The sequence below is a fragment of the Aythya fuligula genome, chromosome Z (genome assembly GCF_009819795.1).
Source record: "Aythya fuligula isolate bAytFul2 chromosome Z, bAytFul2.pri, whole genome shotgun sequence".
NCBI lineage: Eukaryota > Metazoa > Chordata > Aves > Anseriformes > Anatidae > Aythya > Aythya fuligula.
In genome coordinates, this window is record NC_045593.1 from 9,075,051 (window position 1) to 9,092,676 (window position 17,626).

Sequence of the window (17,626 nt, forward strand, 5' to 3'; positions counted from 1 at the left end):
AAGTATTTTCCCAAGGAGTGTCTGGGAAAACCCCTAGTAAATAATTATGGAGTGATGTGCATGAGAAAGATGTTTATTTCCAACTCTGTGATTTTATTCCCTAAACTAATAAGGTTTGTATTTTCTTTCTTGAGACCAGCTAAGTAGTTAGTGGTCATGATAATATCTTGTGGCAATTCACTTTTTTTTTTTTTTTTTCCAGGCTGTGGGTCCATGTTAAAAAAAAAAAAAAAGAAAAAATAATAATAATAATAAAAAAAAGAGATGTGAAATTCCCTAGAGAACTTGATTCTGCTGTAAAAGAAGTAAATAAAATCAAACTGTAGAGAAGTTCAAAGATGATGGAACCAGGCTTCTCTTACGGTGCTCAGTACCAGGAAATGAGACGCACTAGAGCACAGGAGGTTCCCCATGACCACCAGGAAGCGCTGCTACTCTGTGCAGGTGGCAGAGCACGGATACAGGTGGCATAGAGAGGCTGTGGTGCCTCCCTCCTTGGAGATCTTCAAAAGCCACCTGGACTAGTCCTGGGCAACATGCTTGGGGTGTCTCTGCTAGAGCAGGGGGTTAGACCAGGTGGACCCAAAGGTCCTGCCCATTCTCACCCATTCTGTGAGTCTGTGAAGTCAAAGCTCCACTGAAATTGCATAATATCATTTAGATAAAGTGAAAAGTGTTGTTTGAATAAGAAGGAAGTTTCACTTGTGCTGCTGAAATACACTGATGCAGTTCATACTTGTAATTTCCTGGTGTTCGTATTTCTTTCTCCAGATAATTCCTGATTTATAGCTGTGATTACAGCTTACAGCATCACATGATCCACAAGAAGGAAGGCATAAATTCATTAATATTAGGAAGGTACTAGGGCATTGCAAGTTTCACTGGGAAAAGATCAGGATTGACTGTGACAGCTCACAGATAATTATGCTCATAGAAGAAGTATAAAAGGAAAATTGTGCCTTCTTTCTAGGAAAACAACAACAAAAACAACCACTATATATTACTGCTCTAGTTGGGGGCAGTATGTCCGTTCAGTGTGGCTAGAGAAAATCAGAGTGAAATTGATTTAAAATGGCTAGATAATATCCCCATTGAGCATGACTGTTAACTTGTCATTATACATAAAGTGCGTGTTATAATAAGATTTAATAAATCTTAAATACAGAAATATTTTAGGAAGCACTCTCTCATCAGGTCTCTTGCAGTGATGCAGAGGGGAATGATGGAGTGCAACTTTTTAATTTAGAAAAAATGACTAGCTGTTACTTAAGTGATAACTCAGTGGAGGGAATATTTTGGCAGATAATCTGGTGGAGCCTCTTTCATCTTTGAGTCCCGAAGGCAGTGCTTATTAGTGATGTTCACACATTGACAAAGTAACTGACAGCCTTCTGTGTCTGTTGGCAGCTAGTTTTAGCTTAAACAGGGTGTAAGGGTCACCAGGACTTGTGTTTTCTCCTTACATCTTGTCTCCAAGTATTTACTTTCTCATCTTCTCTGTAACTGGAAATTCAGGGCAATGGACAGTTGCATCTGGCAAGATATTGGCTTTACTTTGCTAAACCTGGGCTTTGTTATCTGTTAAATCCATTCTGGAAAAGCTAAGCAGTGAGTGCCTACACAAACAAAACAATCTGCTCTGCTTGCTTCAACCCTGTGCTGCATAAGGTGATTGTTCTTGAGTGTCAAAAAAAAAACCTGTAGAAAATAAAAATCACCACAAAACAACAGCGCTTACAACTCCCAACCAAAATGGTAAAGCCTGGGAGCAGGTTCACTACGGAGGCATCCTTCTTCCAGGTGAGAAGTTTGGCAGGTGACAAGGGATGAAACAACAGCCCCGTTGTTTTCAGAGCTAGTCCACTTGGTAATTGGCATTGTCAAAAAGCGGAGTGACTGTCCCGTCTTTCCACTCGATGAGGATCTCTCCGTGCCTCAAGGAAGGGGAGCGAGATGGTGGAAGGTATGACTGGGGGCCTCTTCGTAAGGGAGATGGCTCTCGTAAGTCAGCTCTGCTGCTGCTGGCTGCGGGGTTCTTCAGAGCTGAGAGGATTTTCTTCTTCCTGGGAGAAGGGAGATGAGAATATGTGATTGCACCTGCCTGTTACGTGGTTGCTTCTCCACATGAACTGGATCAGCACCCATCATGCCCAAATTCCCTGAATCTTCAGGGGTTAAGTCAGGCATGTAGGGAAGAAGGAGCCAACATCAGCAGCATGGGATAGTGAGTGGGAAGGAGAAGCAGGAATGCACAGAAGAAAAATCATCAAGGGTGGCATCGTTGGGTGAGCACAGCCTTCTGCTCAAAGCCCAGTGCCTCAGGTGTGGGATTGGGAAGGATGCTGAGATCAGGAGTTTTGTTTTCAAACACCAAAGCGGGAGATAACAGAATGAAAGAAACTTATTCTCACTTACTTGTTGTAATGCACATTGAGTGTCAATATTATTAATCCCAGTATGAATGCCAAGGGGCTGAGGACGAGCATGGCGGTCTTCCAGTTGGTGCCTGAGAGGATATAATAGAAAACAATCATGCCATGCCTATCTCCATGCTTGTGCAATAGCCACTGTTGCCACAAAACCAACCAACAAACAGAAACATCTAGTGCCCCTGGAGACTAGTAGATAACAGGAAAGCTGCTTTGTTTATTACATCCAGACCATACAACTGCTTTACTGCACAGCACCCTTCTGTTGAACTTCACCATGGAAAGGTTTTATTTATTGCTTGGAAGATGACAACCATTCAGGCCTTCCCACTGTGCAGCTCTCTGATAAGAAGGGCTGGGGGAAGGCACTCATGCTAGTGAGTGTCCATATTTCTTGTGATGAACTGGGACAAAGTAGTTGCACATTTTCACTCACTGTTGTACTCTAGGCATGGGGAGATTTGCTTTTCAGGGAGTTTTTCTGATGGGTAATTTGGTGACCTTTTTCCCTACTAAGCATCCTCAGTGGGATCCAGGGAAATATAACTCTGCAGACGAAGGGAAGGTCAAAGGCACTGATGAACCTCCATCCACCTGGTCTCTTCCTCCTCTGCCTGATCTCTGGACCTACCTGCAAGCCTGGCCCCAGCAGTTTTCCCTCGATTTCCATGGTGCTTTTTGGAGTGATTGTGGGACAAATCTGGGGGAAGAAGCAGAGAGATTTGAATTATTTGAATTAGGGGAATTCTGGTTTCCTCCTGGGGCTGAATTGTAATACTTTGTATGGGCCCAGAAGGGAAAAACACTTATTTCCCCGTGTTCCCCAGCCACAGTGTTTTTTTTTTTTTTTTTTTTTTTTTTGGCTCCTGACATGTCATGGCTGTGCCTTCAGGCTAAGATTATGGCAATAACACTGAACCACTTGCCAAGGTAAACATTTCAACATATCATATGAGACCAAAGCCTCAAAATACTCCATAATATACATGGGAGTTCTTCAGAAGTACGTGCTTACCATTATTGAAAAAAATCTTGAGTAAACCCTAGATGCTGCCCACACTCCTGCTGTTCTCACATATGCATCCAGAAAAGTGCTCACCCTCATTTGCTGGGAGATATGCCTGTTTGGTCTTCACTGGAGACACTGTGCTGTTAAAGTTGTTAACCAGAAGTGGGTCACTCAAGTCCACGGAAGATCCCTTGTCCACGGCATCAGTCTTTGATGAATCAATGGTTTTAGCTTAGAAGGAAATAAAGCAAAGTTGTGGGTGGTTATCATTTATGTTTTGAACAGAAACTTGAATACGGTCACTGTCCAGCAAGGGAAGGGAACCCAGTCCTACCCTATGAGTCCTCACCCTGCAAGGCAAATGGGATGCAGTGCAATAGTGATTGCCTCCTTCAGTTCTCATGGATTTCAGAGTAAATTAATTTCTCAAGATTGAATCCAAAGCCAGAACAGAGTTTATATTCTGGTGGGGAATAATATCATTAGTCTAGAAAGTATGTATGCAACACCAAAAGTTAAAGGATGAGGTAAGAAGAAGCAAGAAGAACTATAGAGTATCATGGGTATTACCAACACAGCAGATGAAGAAATGGGATTAGGAGGGAGACAAGTAGTCTGTATCTCTTGCAAGTGAGTAAGGTAGGTATGATTTCAGCTATAAAATGTTGAGTGCTTGAGAAATCTAGATACCAAGCAGTTGTTTAGGTTGGCTGAGAAGGTCACAGCTGGCAGACCATCGTGTGTCCTCCAGAGAGGTTAGAGAGTTCTGCTTTGCTCTAGATATGGTTGGAGTGCAAATGAAGGGGGGGGGGGGGGGGGAGATAAAACCTGTCTCAGGTGGGTTTTCACTGACACTGCTGCTTGCAGACACTGCTGCTGCAATGCCCAGAGCTAGAATATGAAGAACTGCAGAGGATCTGACCATGCAGAATGAGCTCTGCCCAAGTCAGGCACCTCTATAAGGCAGCAGGCTGCCAGGGGCATTTGCCTTGCTAGGCTTATTGCAGAAGCAGGGTGTGGGATAGCAACTACTGCTAGAGGGGAGGTTGTGGGGCATCTTATGGCAGCAGTAATCACCTGTCTTCTGCACTGACGTATGCAGCAAGATGAAGACAGGTATGCAGGGCTCTCCTCCTGCTTACCCCAACCTCTTCCCTTCCTGCAGCACGAGCATCCAGTGCTCACCCCACCATACATGGGGCAGCAAAATGCAGCTCTGCCTGGGTCTGCTGGCAAGCTCGAGCTGGCTTAGACTAGAATTGATGCTCTGGTTAGGACACAGCTTTCTTCTCTGAATGGAGGGTGAGCTCTACCTGCAAAAATCTGTATGAAAAAGGGAGATTGTACATGGGTGTAATAATCCTGAGCAAATTACATGGCAAAGTAAAAGTTGTCTGTTGATGGTAAACTGAAATTGCGGATAAGAAAGGCCTAAATAAACACTTAGGACTTTGAAATTGTTATTGACTTGTCAGAGGTTCACTCTGGTAGACTCTGAACCGTGGGGTTGGTAGGAAAACTGTCAGTTTGCACAAGACAAGCTAACTGGCACAACCTGATTCAAAGCCTGCTCTCTGTTTACCCTTGCAGCCTTATTTGGGGAGCCTGGCTCCAAGGCAGCTGTGGACTGCCAGGAACATTGCCTTGGGGAATGCAAATGCTCTTTTCACATGCCTTTTTCCCATATCTTAAATGTTCTACGCATTTCCTAGCCTATATTTAACTAGCCTATTATGGTATTTAATTTTTATTTGCTGTATTTACCTTCATGCTAAACAAACATTAACACTTGTGACTACTGGTCTGTGATAATTACATGTTAACCTACTAGTTGGCTAATTAAAAACCTCAGTAAAAAGGCCATTTTGTCTACATGACAGCCAAAAAGCTACTACAGCTCTTCCTATTTCCAATTAGATGTAACCTCTCAGAGTCAGAAGTTTATACTCATAATCCATTTGGTTATGCCTACCAAATTCAGCACATTTTTTCTTTACTCATTTCTGCAAAGCTGAAAATCTCACTTAGGCTATCTAACCTTCATACAAGAGAAATAATTTCCCTTGAGGAAGGTTGGGAGCCTTGTCATCCACAGAGTGGACAAACACGGAAAATTCATTAAAAACACCATTTCTTTTCTGGTCTCTGGAGTGGAAGGAGGGAGGGAAGGACGAGAGGAGGAATTGAGTGTTATTTTTCAGGTCTCAGGTCTGCACACCACTGCATAAGAGAAGACCTGAAAACATGTTCCTTTGCTTAATGGAGTAAACAAAATAGGAAATCTAACTGGATCACAAATTGTCACTGGTCTGCAGTGGGCTCCACTGGCAATCTGACAAATGATGATTTGTCCCACCTGGATGCAATGACCATGTCTGATGTCTGATGTCTGCCAGCCTGGATCTTCGCCTAAAACTAAGGCAAGACCAGTATTTTTGCCCTTTTTCTGACCAGCCTAAGTAGAGGGCAGTGAACACTCAAGAAGGCAGAGATTAGATTCATTTTAGCAGATGCCAAGACCACAAACCTGATAAAAATGAGATTTTCTAATGATATTTTGGTGTTATGTTTTGGGCTTTCTTAATGCAAAGGAAGGGCAGCGTTTTAACTGCTTCCCACCGTTCGCTGCATTCACTAGTCTCTTTCAGGTTACATGAGGCATCAGGAGCAAGGTTCACGTTTGAGGATCACGAGAACATGGGATGAAGGTTAGAGCTGTGGTTTCATTAGCAATAGGAGCACTGTCGGGGTCTGGCAGGAGACAACTGCAATGTGTTGCTGAGAAACCAAAGCAACAATTTCTCATTTCAAATACAGCAGCTCCTCAATAATTCATGCAAGTTTAAAAGAGGTTTTCAGCTGCCTCCAGTTTTCTTATTACTAAAAATGACATCCCCAACTACAACGTACCAAAAGCCCTGTCAAAGCCTTAGACACCTGATGTTCATGGGACTTTGAAAGCTCTTTTGGACCCGGGAGGCTCAAAAACTTCACGCTATTCTTAGCTCTGGGCACCAATTCAGGTGAACTTTCCAAAATACTTGACTTTTGGCTGTCATCAGAAATGCAGCTGAGGTTTACAAGGCTGATCCTTTAGGGTGTTTCATGCTTTCTGGAAAACACTCAACAGCAACTACTGGAAAACAGAGGTGGAGTACAGCTGTGCCGACTGCGGGATGTTTGGTATATCTCCAGGTGGGACTGATGTTACCATGAGTTAGAATGATGGATGCAAGCCTGGTGTTAGATGCCTTGGATGATGCCTAAGGTTAGCTGCTATCTGCTGCTAAATCTACCTCATCTTACTTTCATATATCCACACCCGGGTGTCTACAGCTTCTCGCATTGCTTCGCCAGGCCTCAGAGCTGCCGTCTGGGCAGCAGCACAGATGGTTTCATCCACTAAAGTCTTCCACCTGCTGAATTTGTCCTTCTCCCTCGAGACGAAGACCTTGTGGCCTCCTTCCTTGGTGCTGAGGTGGAAGCCCAAGCTTTGCAGAGTCAAGTGCCCCTTCTTGCTGCAGGCCCAGGCCTGGTGTTCCCAGTCCCCGCAGGGTTTCAGCGTGGCCAGGGCGTGCTCCCGTGCCCTGTGGGCCGACAAGCACTGCTTCGTTTGGAGGCTGGTGATGGTCCTGGTGGCGGGGTCCCAGCTCCACTGCTGCTGCAGGGAGCGAGGCTTGCAGTCGGTCAGGCCGATGCCATTGGTCTCGTGGTGGGAGACGTGGATGCACTTTTCCAGCCGGGTGTTCCTTATGAGGAAGCCTTGTCCCTCGGCTACTGTGGTACAATCAGAGCACGGTTTAGTACGGTACATCTCCAAGGCAAACACCTTTCCTGAGCATCAGACATTAAAAATGTCCTGGAAAAGGGAGATGTAACCCACTGGTCCTTTCCCAGAGGGGCTTGACTAGATAAACCATCCCACCAGCCTCCTAATTCCCCAGAATGACATTTCTTTTAAATTCTGAGTGTACAAATAAGGGGAGTGATACTAGAGGGAAAAAAAAAAAAAAAAAAAAAACCAATGAAAATACTATGTAGTTAATCCCTATAAAAATGGAAAAAAACTCAATGTCCTTGGGAAACCGTACTTTTATGACATATCTGTCTATATACATTTAATTCACTATTTCAACTGGTTGTAGCTTCAAATAGATACCCATCTTTCCCTCTCTCCAAAATAATCAGATGTTTTTTTCCCCTATCTGTTTCAAAATTTCTTTATTTAAAACAGCAATTGAAACCCCTGAAACTGCCAAATTCTGTTCATCTGAGACTAGTTAGGCCATCTTGGACTATTGTTTTCATTAAGTGGCTTCTTGTGATATTACAGCAACATCAGCATAAAACCATACCCCATCAAAAGCCTGGAAGTACTTGGCTGACAAGACTCACAAAAGTATTAAAGTAAACTTGGATACAGCACACCTGACACTGGTCTGTGCTCCCCAGACACCAATTTACTCTTTGTATGGATCCCTTTGTAAGAGACATTGCAGCCATCCCAAAACAGACGTGCAATTTGAAGCAATTTCAGTAGTTGCTTCTTGCTTTTAATAGCAACAGGTCCCAACATCTCTGATGATTTGAGATGGATATCATCCTGTTAACTGGACAATCACACCCATTTTCAGTACAAAATCAACTGGTGTGGCCTGCGAACATCCTGAGCAAAATGTTAAATGCAAAACCATATGTCACTGACACAGCTGTACCTCCCTCCTGTTGTGTATTTTATGCCTAAGTTGCAGGTAGGGGGATAGAAAGAAATGGTTCAGCTTTTTACAAGTTCTGAGAGATCTTTCAGTTTTAATTACAGTTAACAAATGGCAACTTTCAGCTCCTGCAGTGACATTTTTTCATCTTTTCCCCAGGAATCACAGTTTTAAAACCCCCATCAGCATATAATATTGGATATAAAGAGGAGACTGATAAACAATATCAGACGAGAACAATGAGGTTTATCCAAACATCTGTTTCTGCAGCATTTCCCCTCTCAAAGCAAGGAACAATACTTTGCTCTGACAGCATGTATTTTGCTCACTACTTGAAAAACGTAATGACAGTGTAAACAGGAGCCAATACACAATAACAAGCATAGGAACAATAGCTTAAAAGAGCTCCTGTGTTTTCTTTCAGGAAATTCTAGGGGTCTGCTAGATTAATAGTGCTGCTGGGTTGCTAAATCAGAAACAGCCTTGGGTTTTCTGGTCAGGTTCAAATGCACAGGGAGAGGCAACCAGAAATCATGGTATGGCTCCTGCACCTGCTCCAAGAAGAGGATGGATGTGTCCATGCTGACATATTGTGCTTCACAGTCCTGTGATAGCCACTGATCCAGGAAATTCCTGCCAAATTCATGTGCCTAAATGGAAATGAAATTTTTGGGAGGTCAGCGAGTAGCTCAAAACTCCAGTCCTCTTTACCCTGCTTCACAGCCCTGCCTTGGCTGCCCTTTTTACATTTACATCGGTTATTGGCCTGCTGGCATCCACCAAGTTCCTATTTCTCATACCTGAAAGTGTCTGTTAGTAATTTTTTATGCTCTCTCTAGGTTGCCCTTCTAAGTCTTTTTCTCATGTGTTTTAGTTCGGGTTTTATTATTAAACGTGCTGGCATGGGTGTGATTTATTTTCTTTTCCTTGCTTGGTAATGGCTGTCCATTTGAAGCTTTCATTTTTTGATTTTAATTTTGAAGAGCATTACTCTTTAACCTATCCACCATATTTGTGTTTTGTTCCCTGTCTGCAGCCTCTGGTAGTGTATAAACCCTCTAAAAGGATCACCATGCTATCCACACATTCATACCCATTTGTTCTCTACCAGCTTCTTTCCCTTTCTACCTGCTTGCTTTGTCTTACGCACGTCTCAGTTTTCAGAGATTGACCCCACTGAAAATCCAGAGCAGTCTGTCTGCCAGGGAAATACATGTGAGCTAGGGAATTTCAGCCCTGCAACCCATGTGCTTTCCTTTAAGATTTGTATAGCTCCCCAGTAGCATATGATACCAAGTTATTAATAGATTTCTATCTTTACATCGTATCTCATGTCCAAAAGTATAAGCACGACTATATAGCTCAGGAGCAGAGGTCTAGCTAAACTCTTCTTGGTTTAGGAAAGACCACAATCCTTCTCTGAACCTTGATCCAAGCAACTTCCCTACTGGTGGTGTTGCTTTTCATGACCTCGATCTCTGTAAAGTTGGCTATCAACAGCAGGATTTTCCCTATGATCCTATTGGACTTGACTATCGTGAAGGTCTTTCCCAACTTAAATGATTTTGTGATTCTATGATTCATGTGATCCCTGCCAAGATGTGAGCCTGTGTCCATTGCATGGATTCACCATCTGCTACCTGTACCTTATTGCTTTCCTGAGGTTGACACATTGCTATCTAAATGAGTCACTCATGGTTAGATACAGGTAACTGGCAGCGATCCTTGTGCCTGCCCTGCAGGCCGTAAGCAGTATAGCCACAAAGAAGGCAGAAGCTTTTCCACCTTGGGATACACATCAGGCACTGAGACTCCTCAGTCAGGAAGCAAAATGACTTTTTTTTTTTTTTTTTTTTTTTTTTTTCCCTAGCACTGCCAAGTCCCAGCAGCCCTTCAAATAAGGCCATCAGCTGTAACATTTTGGAAATGTTAACCTGGAGCAAGCAGAGCATGGCATCCAGCTTACACCCTAGGGATGTGAGCTCAGTGTCTCTGGAAAATGCCAGATTTACTCGTGGAGCTGGAATAGATGCCTGCTTCGAGATACTCATGCTCGAACATTTTGGCCTCCTTGTATTTTTAGGAACAAAATAAACAATTTCTAGCAAAGGCACATGAAGGCCAGCTTGTTTTTCCTATGATACCGTCACTCTGTCTGGTCGCAAGAAAGAAAAAAAAAAGCAAATGCCTCTCTGTGGCATGACCACCCTTGGGACATGCTGTTCCTTGTAGTAAAAGGAACTACTAGCAAAACCCCTGCCATGTTCCTATCCTAATTAAGGTAATGCCACCAGGAGAACCTTAGTTAGCGGTAGCCCCAGTCTGGCTGCAAAAGTGTCTGGTGTCTGTTCTTTCTAAGCAGTGCCTGTAGAGGCTTGATCAAAGCCATTTTTCATATTATTTGGGGCTGGGTGGCTCACTTTAAAGGCTCTGCAGAGGCAAGGGGTAAGTCAGAGCTGAGCGAGCACAGGCTCCCAAAACACTCTGGGTGACTGGGGGACATCAGCATTAGCTTTGGCCTCTTCTGCTCTCCCCAGTCTTGTTCCTCAGTCTTACAAAATGCTTCAGTTAGCTTGATTTCTCTTGCCAAGAGGCTGTTTTCAGTAGAGAGGAGATGACTACTGAGTCACACTAAGGAATTCACCTCCTCCTGCCTCTACCTGTCCTGTAAGTCAGGCATCCACCTGGGACAAACACAGCATCTCCTGTACAGGCTGCTTCATGGGGATCTCCCACAGCATCAGGAGGGATAAGGGTTTGGAAGACCCCCATCCTCTCATGTAGCCCAGCCAGCAGGTCTGGTCCCTGTCCTTGTTCTAAGCACATTAGAGAGGGCCTCCAGCTCCTATCAGAAATGGTCCCAGCCCAAAAGAAGAAAAAAAAAAAAAAAAAAAAAAACAACAGAAAATGCAGGGAAAGGCATCTTTAGCTGCTTGGACATTGTGGTGATGAGGACAACACCACTCCCTGCCCTGTTATCAATTATCTGACCCTCGTCTTCCAGGCAAGCACAGCATCTGACCTTGCCACTCTCCTGCCCTCGTTGCTGGCAGCAGTGCCTAACACTGGTAATGCAGAGCTACTACCCTTTTCTATCCAGACCCCTGATCCCTTACCAGGATTCAAATTCAGGACTAAATGTAAAAAGGGGCTTTCCTACCAACTCAGTGTAGCACATCTGCAAGACCAGGCAGTCTAGAAAGATGTTGAATGAAGGCAGAAGGGACTTAAATGTGACTAACCACAGCAGCAGGCACAATTTGCTGTGATGGCCTGAGGTTATCATATCCTGCCATGAGCAAAACCACAGCCCAGTGTCTCTTCTGAACAGGAAGCTGTTTCTGTGCTGTGCTGGGCCCTTAGCCCTGGCATGTTGTTTCCATCTGCTGCAGAGGGTCTGGGCTTGATGGAAATGAGAAGATGCAGTAGCAGGAGGGAAGCTGCAATGAAGACAGGAGGGTTCCCCTGCAGATGGAGCTCAGTGCAAGGCATTGCCCTGTGAGATCACTCACAGGAACATCACATTTAATTTAACTCAAATAAGCAGCTTGAGGTGTGGCAATTGATGGACAAACATAAATTAGTGAGCAGAAGGCTTGAATGCAGGCCAGAAACAGCTTCTTATGAAGAGATCTCCCTCCATACAAGAGAGCGAGTCCCAGCAACGCAAGAGACCATGCTGGGGTCGTGGGATGAGGAAATTATGAACAACACTTGCTGTCATAAGAGGGGTGTGATGAACCAGATACATTTGGTCAAAGGCAGGAAACCCAGATGCACACAGGGAAGTGCTGCGACTGGCACTTTCTTTAGCGTTTGTGGAGAAGCCAGATCAGGACTGTAAAGAACTTGCTGTGATACTGTGCTGTGTTCCACTGGAACAGGCTGCCCAGGGAAGTGGTGGAGTCACCATCCCTGGAAGTCTTCAAAAGACGTTTAGATGTAGAGCTTAGGGATATGGTTTAGTGGAGGGCTGTTAGCGTTAGGTTGGAGGTTGGACTCGATGACCTTGAGGTCTCTTCCAACCTAGAAATTCTGTGATTCTGTGATTCTGTGATAGTGAGAAAGCGGACATGTAGCAAACATTAATTCCTTCCCAGCAATTTACACACCAAATTAGATCCTTCCTCAATGCCAGAACAGGGTTTTACTAAGGCTCTCCTAAATTATGAAACATGGTTTGCCATGGGCCCAGTTCCAGCCTCATACCACCCTTGCAGCAAAGCAGGGTCCATAACCCACTGTGGAGACAGATGGGAGGAAGGAGGAAAAGTGAGAGCCATGGTGTTGACCACTCCATGAATCTAAGGCATCCTTTCTCTAGAAATGCCTCCTTTTTTTGCAGTCACATTAGGGTGTAGAAAAGACTTGAATTACTTTCCGAAATCTGGGGGTTGTTCGAATCATTATAGCTCCACTGAAAGCCTGCATGTTTATGCAGGTTTATGCCCAGCCCACAGCAGTCAGCAAGGCATGGACTAGGAACTCAACCCAAGAGGATGTTGGGCAGCTAGTAATGATTTTACAGCACGGCTCTACTCATAGCTGTCTGTAGGAACTTCCTAAAACTGGTGTGTAAAAAAAGGTCTGAACAGACTGTTTGCCAAAAGAGTAGGGCAGGGCCAGGTGTTCCCAAAGGAAGGCTTGTTTTGTTTTTAAAGTATTTTGGCTGAGAAAAAATTATCCTATCAGCTATAGCTGTGACTTGGGTCCCCAACAAACTGTAATATGGTAAAGAGGGAAAAGCAACAGAGCTGCCTTTCTGTTTTTGTATGACAGCTTGAAAATCCACCTGGCTGATTTTCCAGTTACTTTCTGGATTCATCCTTCACTCCATGGCTTCCACTAACAAAAGGCAAATCAAGACTGTTGCTCTCAAGGGGTCTCTTAGAAATGTACAGGTGTCAGGATGTTTCAGTGTAGGTTTCTCCTCTAGAGCTGCAGATCAATACCTCCTACATTACTTATTTTAGTAGCAGGTCTTCAGTTTCCACATAGGATTAAGATGTTGCTCATGTTGCCCAGCTGCCAAGCCAGGTCGTTGATTTGTGGAACTGTGATTGTTGTTTGCACTGATTTCATTTTTTACTGTTGTTTTTCACCCACAATCCCTCCTGCTTGTCCTATGGTGACAACTCCAAAGTTTTGAGAACTTTTGTCCTTTGATTAATAGGACATTTTTTGGTGGAAATTAGCATCTGGGGAAGTTTTTGAAATCTTTGTCATTATTTAAATTCACCTTTTTATAAAATGGAGAACAGGCAGACCTGGAGCTGGTGAACAGCTACCTGGCAACTCCAGGTTTATGGCACACTATTTCCATCACTTCAGACAACAGATCAGCTCTCATCAAGCCATGTCATTTTTATAGAAAAGTCAACAAAGTCTACAGGTAATACCAGTAATTAACTGGTGAATGGCTTGTCAGTGCAAGTACCTGAGTGCAAATACTTCTTGGTCTGCACTCAGAATACTTTCCAGTAAAATGGTAATCCAATACTATTTTCCAGCTGTAGCTTCTGGCAACCACATTGTCCATTAAAAAAAAAAAAAAAAAAGATTATTATGTTTTATTCTTTTTATTTTTTTCCCAATCATTGCTGTTTTTCTTTTAGGAAAATCTCACTTTTGGTTGACCAACAAGACTTCATTGCTCTCCCTATTGATACAAGGGCTACTTTTGACCAAGTATCTCAGCAAAGGCTTCAAGAGAGCAAGCAGTCATAGTAAAAAAATGAAAGTTTTAGCATGGAAAAACCCATGGACAGCTGATGGGAAGCAAAGGAGGTCAGTGAGGCTGCCATGAAGCTGATGCATGTGGGGAAAACCAGTCCTATGGCAGAGATCTACACAATCCAGAGAGGTCTGGAGAGAATGGGTAGGGGTTGACTGGTTAGGGACTGGTCCCAAATGGGACAGGGTGTCAGGGGAAGGCTCACAGCGTGCAGGAGGAGGTGGCTCTGCACACAGCAGCCATCCATCCTTGCCACCATGCAGGCAGAGGGAAGAGATCTGGTAGCCAACAAATATAATTAAATAGGGTCAGGAAATTCCCCAAGAAAATAGTTTGAGGCTGGAAAAATGTATGAAGTAGGAAAAGTTCCAGATACGTTTGTTTTTTTTGCCTCTTCCATGCACGTTGCTTAGGGTTGCTGCAGGGGAGTGGGGTACGAGGGGTCAGGGAGCAGCCAGCAGCACATGTGGCCAGGAGGAGAGCAACCCCCAAAGGATATGCATGAGAATTGAGAGGTCTTCTCGTGTGTGGCTGTTTCATTCAGCCTCCTTGGAGGATCATTTCATCCATCAATGTTAAATGAAGCATTATTTCAGCAGTTTCTGTCTGCTTGTAAGCGCACGGATCTAGCTTGTGCCTGAGGCTCAGTTCCCACTGCACACCTTATGGTGCTGGGGCAGCATTAAACTTCAACATTTCAGCTCCCCCCTTCCTCGTAGGGAGTTTACAAAGCAACCACTCTCAGAAACAGCTTGGGCAATTCCAGGATTTCCTTTTTTCAGCAGGAAAATGAACCAACCCTCTGATGTTTGTCAAGGGCAAGCACCTCTGTCCTGCCCACTGCCTTAAGACTGCAGCCCCGGGCAGGATGGGATGGGGAGAGGCTGCAGGAGGAGATTGGCCCCAAACAAAGAATGTGTTTGCTCTCTGCTCTGCAAGTGTCTGGGCATTGCCAGACACTGCTGAGATAAACTCCTTTCTTGCAAAACACCTTTGGCTTTATTAGGAGTCTAGCAGAAATGTAGCAGCTGATTGTGTGATTGCATCAAATGTATTTCACTGGAAAGGAGGTTTGCTGGGAAACATCCTGCGACCATCCTTAATTTACCAAAAAATCATAGCTGTGGGGCTCCTGTTGTGTAACAACAGTACAGCACCACCGTCTGCTAACACTGGACAAGATCATTTTTAGAGCAAAGAGAAAGAGCGAGATCCCTGAGGCTGTACTGCTGCCCCGACAGCCCACCAGCTCCTAACCCAATCCACTGTAACTTCTAGGAGATGCACCTACATCCTCACTCCTCACTAACACAATGAAACACATGCACTCAGTCTGGGACTTTATCAAAGAGAGACTGAATTCGGTGGATTTACTTTAGCTGGTAAGATTTATGGTTTATAAAAAGAGTTGCCAGTCTGAGGTTTGTCTTTAGAGAATAAACATCCCAGCTGCACAGTCAACATTGTTGTTGTCCCCTGGTAGAGACAGCCTGAAAAACTCTGAGCACCCAACCTGCGAAACTGCAGGTCTGTTATCCACGCAGCTTCAGGGACTGAATGAGCCCTGAAGCACTGCAGGGATTTGTTTCGGGGAGTCCCTTTTCCTCAGGCAGAAGGGCAAAATAAAAGGGAATTATTTGTTATCTCAGGGGTTTTGCAGCCCTCTGCCTGTGATGGGGTGGGAGGGACAGCGGGGCTATTCCTGGGGAACATGGCTCTGGCTCTGCAAAATGCTGCCTGCCAGGATTTCTGCTTTCCTCCTCTACCCATGCACATCAAACACCAGGCTGTTTGGCTTCCAAATCCTCCTGCGCCCTGCAGGATGCAGGATTCAATCGATCTTGGCCAAAGATGATCCACTATGGTGCTGAGTGCCACAGGGTCCCCAGCACGTCCTGCTCCCCCCTAACCACCATGGGAGCAGGACCAGCACCGCGGGGTCCCCCATCCCACTGTGCTCTCCCAATGCTGGGGCAGTGAACACAGCACCCAGGGATAGCTTGGTGTCACCTCTGCCCCCAAACAGGTTAATTCACCCTCTCTTCCTTGCATTTTTTCCAACCTGCTTTTAAAAGCGGCCAGGATGATGCCACAGTCTCCCTGGACAAGCTGTGCCAGTGCCTGGCCAGCCTGTCTCCTGTGCACCCGTGTTTAATCCTGTTTTAAATTCTGCCCGAAATGTACCCGCAAAGCACTTGTTTTACAGCTGGTGGGTTCACAGCTTTGCAGCCAAAGCAACATTTCAGCAGAAAACCGGGTTAAACTCTGGGAGACAGCTTGCTTCCCTCTTTCTGGCTACCCCGAAGGAGGAGAAACTTACCCTCAAGCCAAGGCAGGAGGCAAATGCAACTCAGACTCAGCCTGAAAAGCTCCATTGTGTCCCAGCTCAGGGAGGGAAGGAGCCTCCAGAGCCTTCTCTGTCATTCAAAGCAGAAAAACCTGCCGGGAAGCAAAAACTCCTCTTTTGTCCTAGCGCTGGAGACTTGGCAGAGGGCTTATCAGCAACGGACTGGTGTGCGGACACAGCCCCCTTGGAGGTTATCCCTTAGGAGCTATCCCGTGGTGAGCTGGGCTGGTGGGGATGCTGGACCAAAGCGCTCACAGCCTCTGACCTCTGCTCCTCGGCACTCCCCGGCAATGAGCACCGCATGCTAAGGAGGCTGGCGGGCTGCCTCGGCGGGGCTGGGACTGGGGGAGGATGCAGGGCTTGCCCAGCAAGGAAAGGCAAAGTTCGGAGGGGCGTGGGATGCGTCTGCCCAAACCCTGTGCTGGGGCGGTGGCTGCCACTGGGTCATCGTCTCTTTAGGGATAAGGTTTTTTTCATGCATCAGTATGGGTTCTGCACAGCACAAAGCCCCCCTGTTCCTCCCTGATGGGCAGCAGCGAAGGCTGTCTGGTGAAAGAGCAGCAGGAGAGGCCTGAGAAATAATTTTACTAATGAGATGCTCACACTCAGCCACATCCTCTCGTGTTTGCCTGTCCCACCTGCCTGCTGATGTCTTTCCCAGCTGGATCCGTTATTAACCCTGGAGGTGCCTCTTGCATAAAAACACATAAAAATGATGGCTTCACGTTTCTTTTAGGGGTCCAGTCCAGGATGGCACCGGCATCAAACCTTCTAGCTCTGCCCATGAGACCAGGAGCCACTTGGAGAGCTGCTCCTGCCTGGCCGTGGCGCTGCACTCAAGGAAGGCGCTGCAGAAACGGGTTTAATGGATTTTCCCATGACAACGTGCCAAGTTGCACTGAATACCAGAGATTTTTATTTTAAAAAAGCACATATGTCAAACTTTCATCTATATTACTGCTTTGCTTCTGGGGTTGGAAATGTGAATGCTCTCCATGGCGTTTGCTGAACGTGTCTCTCCTGCAGGAGGAGCACATGGAAGATTCCCTTCCAGTGCACTCCAGGCAGATGGAGAGCATTACATCAAATGTCCTGGAGGAGAGGCTGCTCTCTCTTCTACCACAAATCATATTACCACTCCTTCCCCTGGAACAGGTATATCACTAGGGTTTCCCCTCCTGGCTCTTCAGTCTATTTTATGCAGGGAAACTGAGGCACAGAGTGGCTGTTGTCTGCCCAAAGCCAGGAATTCTGTACCTGAGCTCCTGATTCCCGAATTTCTCCCAACCCACTGGATCACTGTTGCTTTCTAACACCCAGAAAGCCTTTTCTGATCAATGCCAGGAAGGTGTCCTTCTCCTGCCATGCATGTAGTTGGGACCATGCTGGGGC

The 17,626-nt window shown here is 45.4% G+C and overlaps 1 protein-coding gene across 2 annotated transcripts; it reads right to left on the reverse strand.

The window, feature by feature from the left end:
* Positions 1-215: 215 nt before the first annotated feature.
* On the reverse strand, positions 216-16,451 carry LOC116500663. Of its 2 annotated transcripts, none has more exons than XM_032205822.1 (6): positions 16,208-16,451; positions 6,745-7,212; positions 3,529-3,669; positions 3,061-3,129; positions 2,416-2,506; positions 216-2,063 (listed from the first exon to the last, which is right to left on the reverse strand). In XM_032205822.1, exons 1-6 carry the CDS (start codon positions 16,260-16,262, stop codon positions 1,856-1,858), a joined length of 1,032 nt encoding a protein of 343 aa, XP_032061713.1. In that variant the 5' UTR covers positions 16,263-16,451; the 3' UTR covers positions 216-1,855. The 2 variants fall into 2 exon arrangements, with proteins under 2 accessions (XP_032061713.1, XP_032061712.1); XM_032205821.1 differs by having other exon boundaries at positions 6,745-7,215.
* Positions 16,452-17,626: the final 1,175 nt, after the last annotated feature.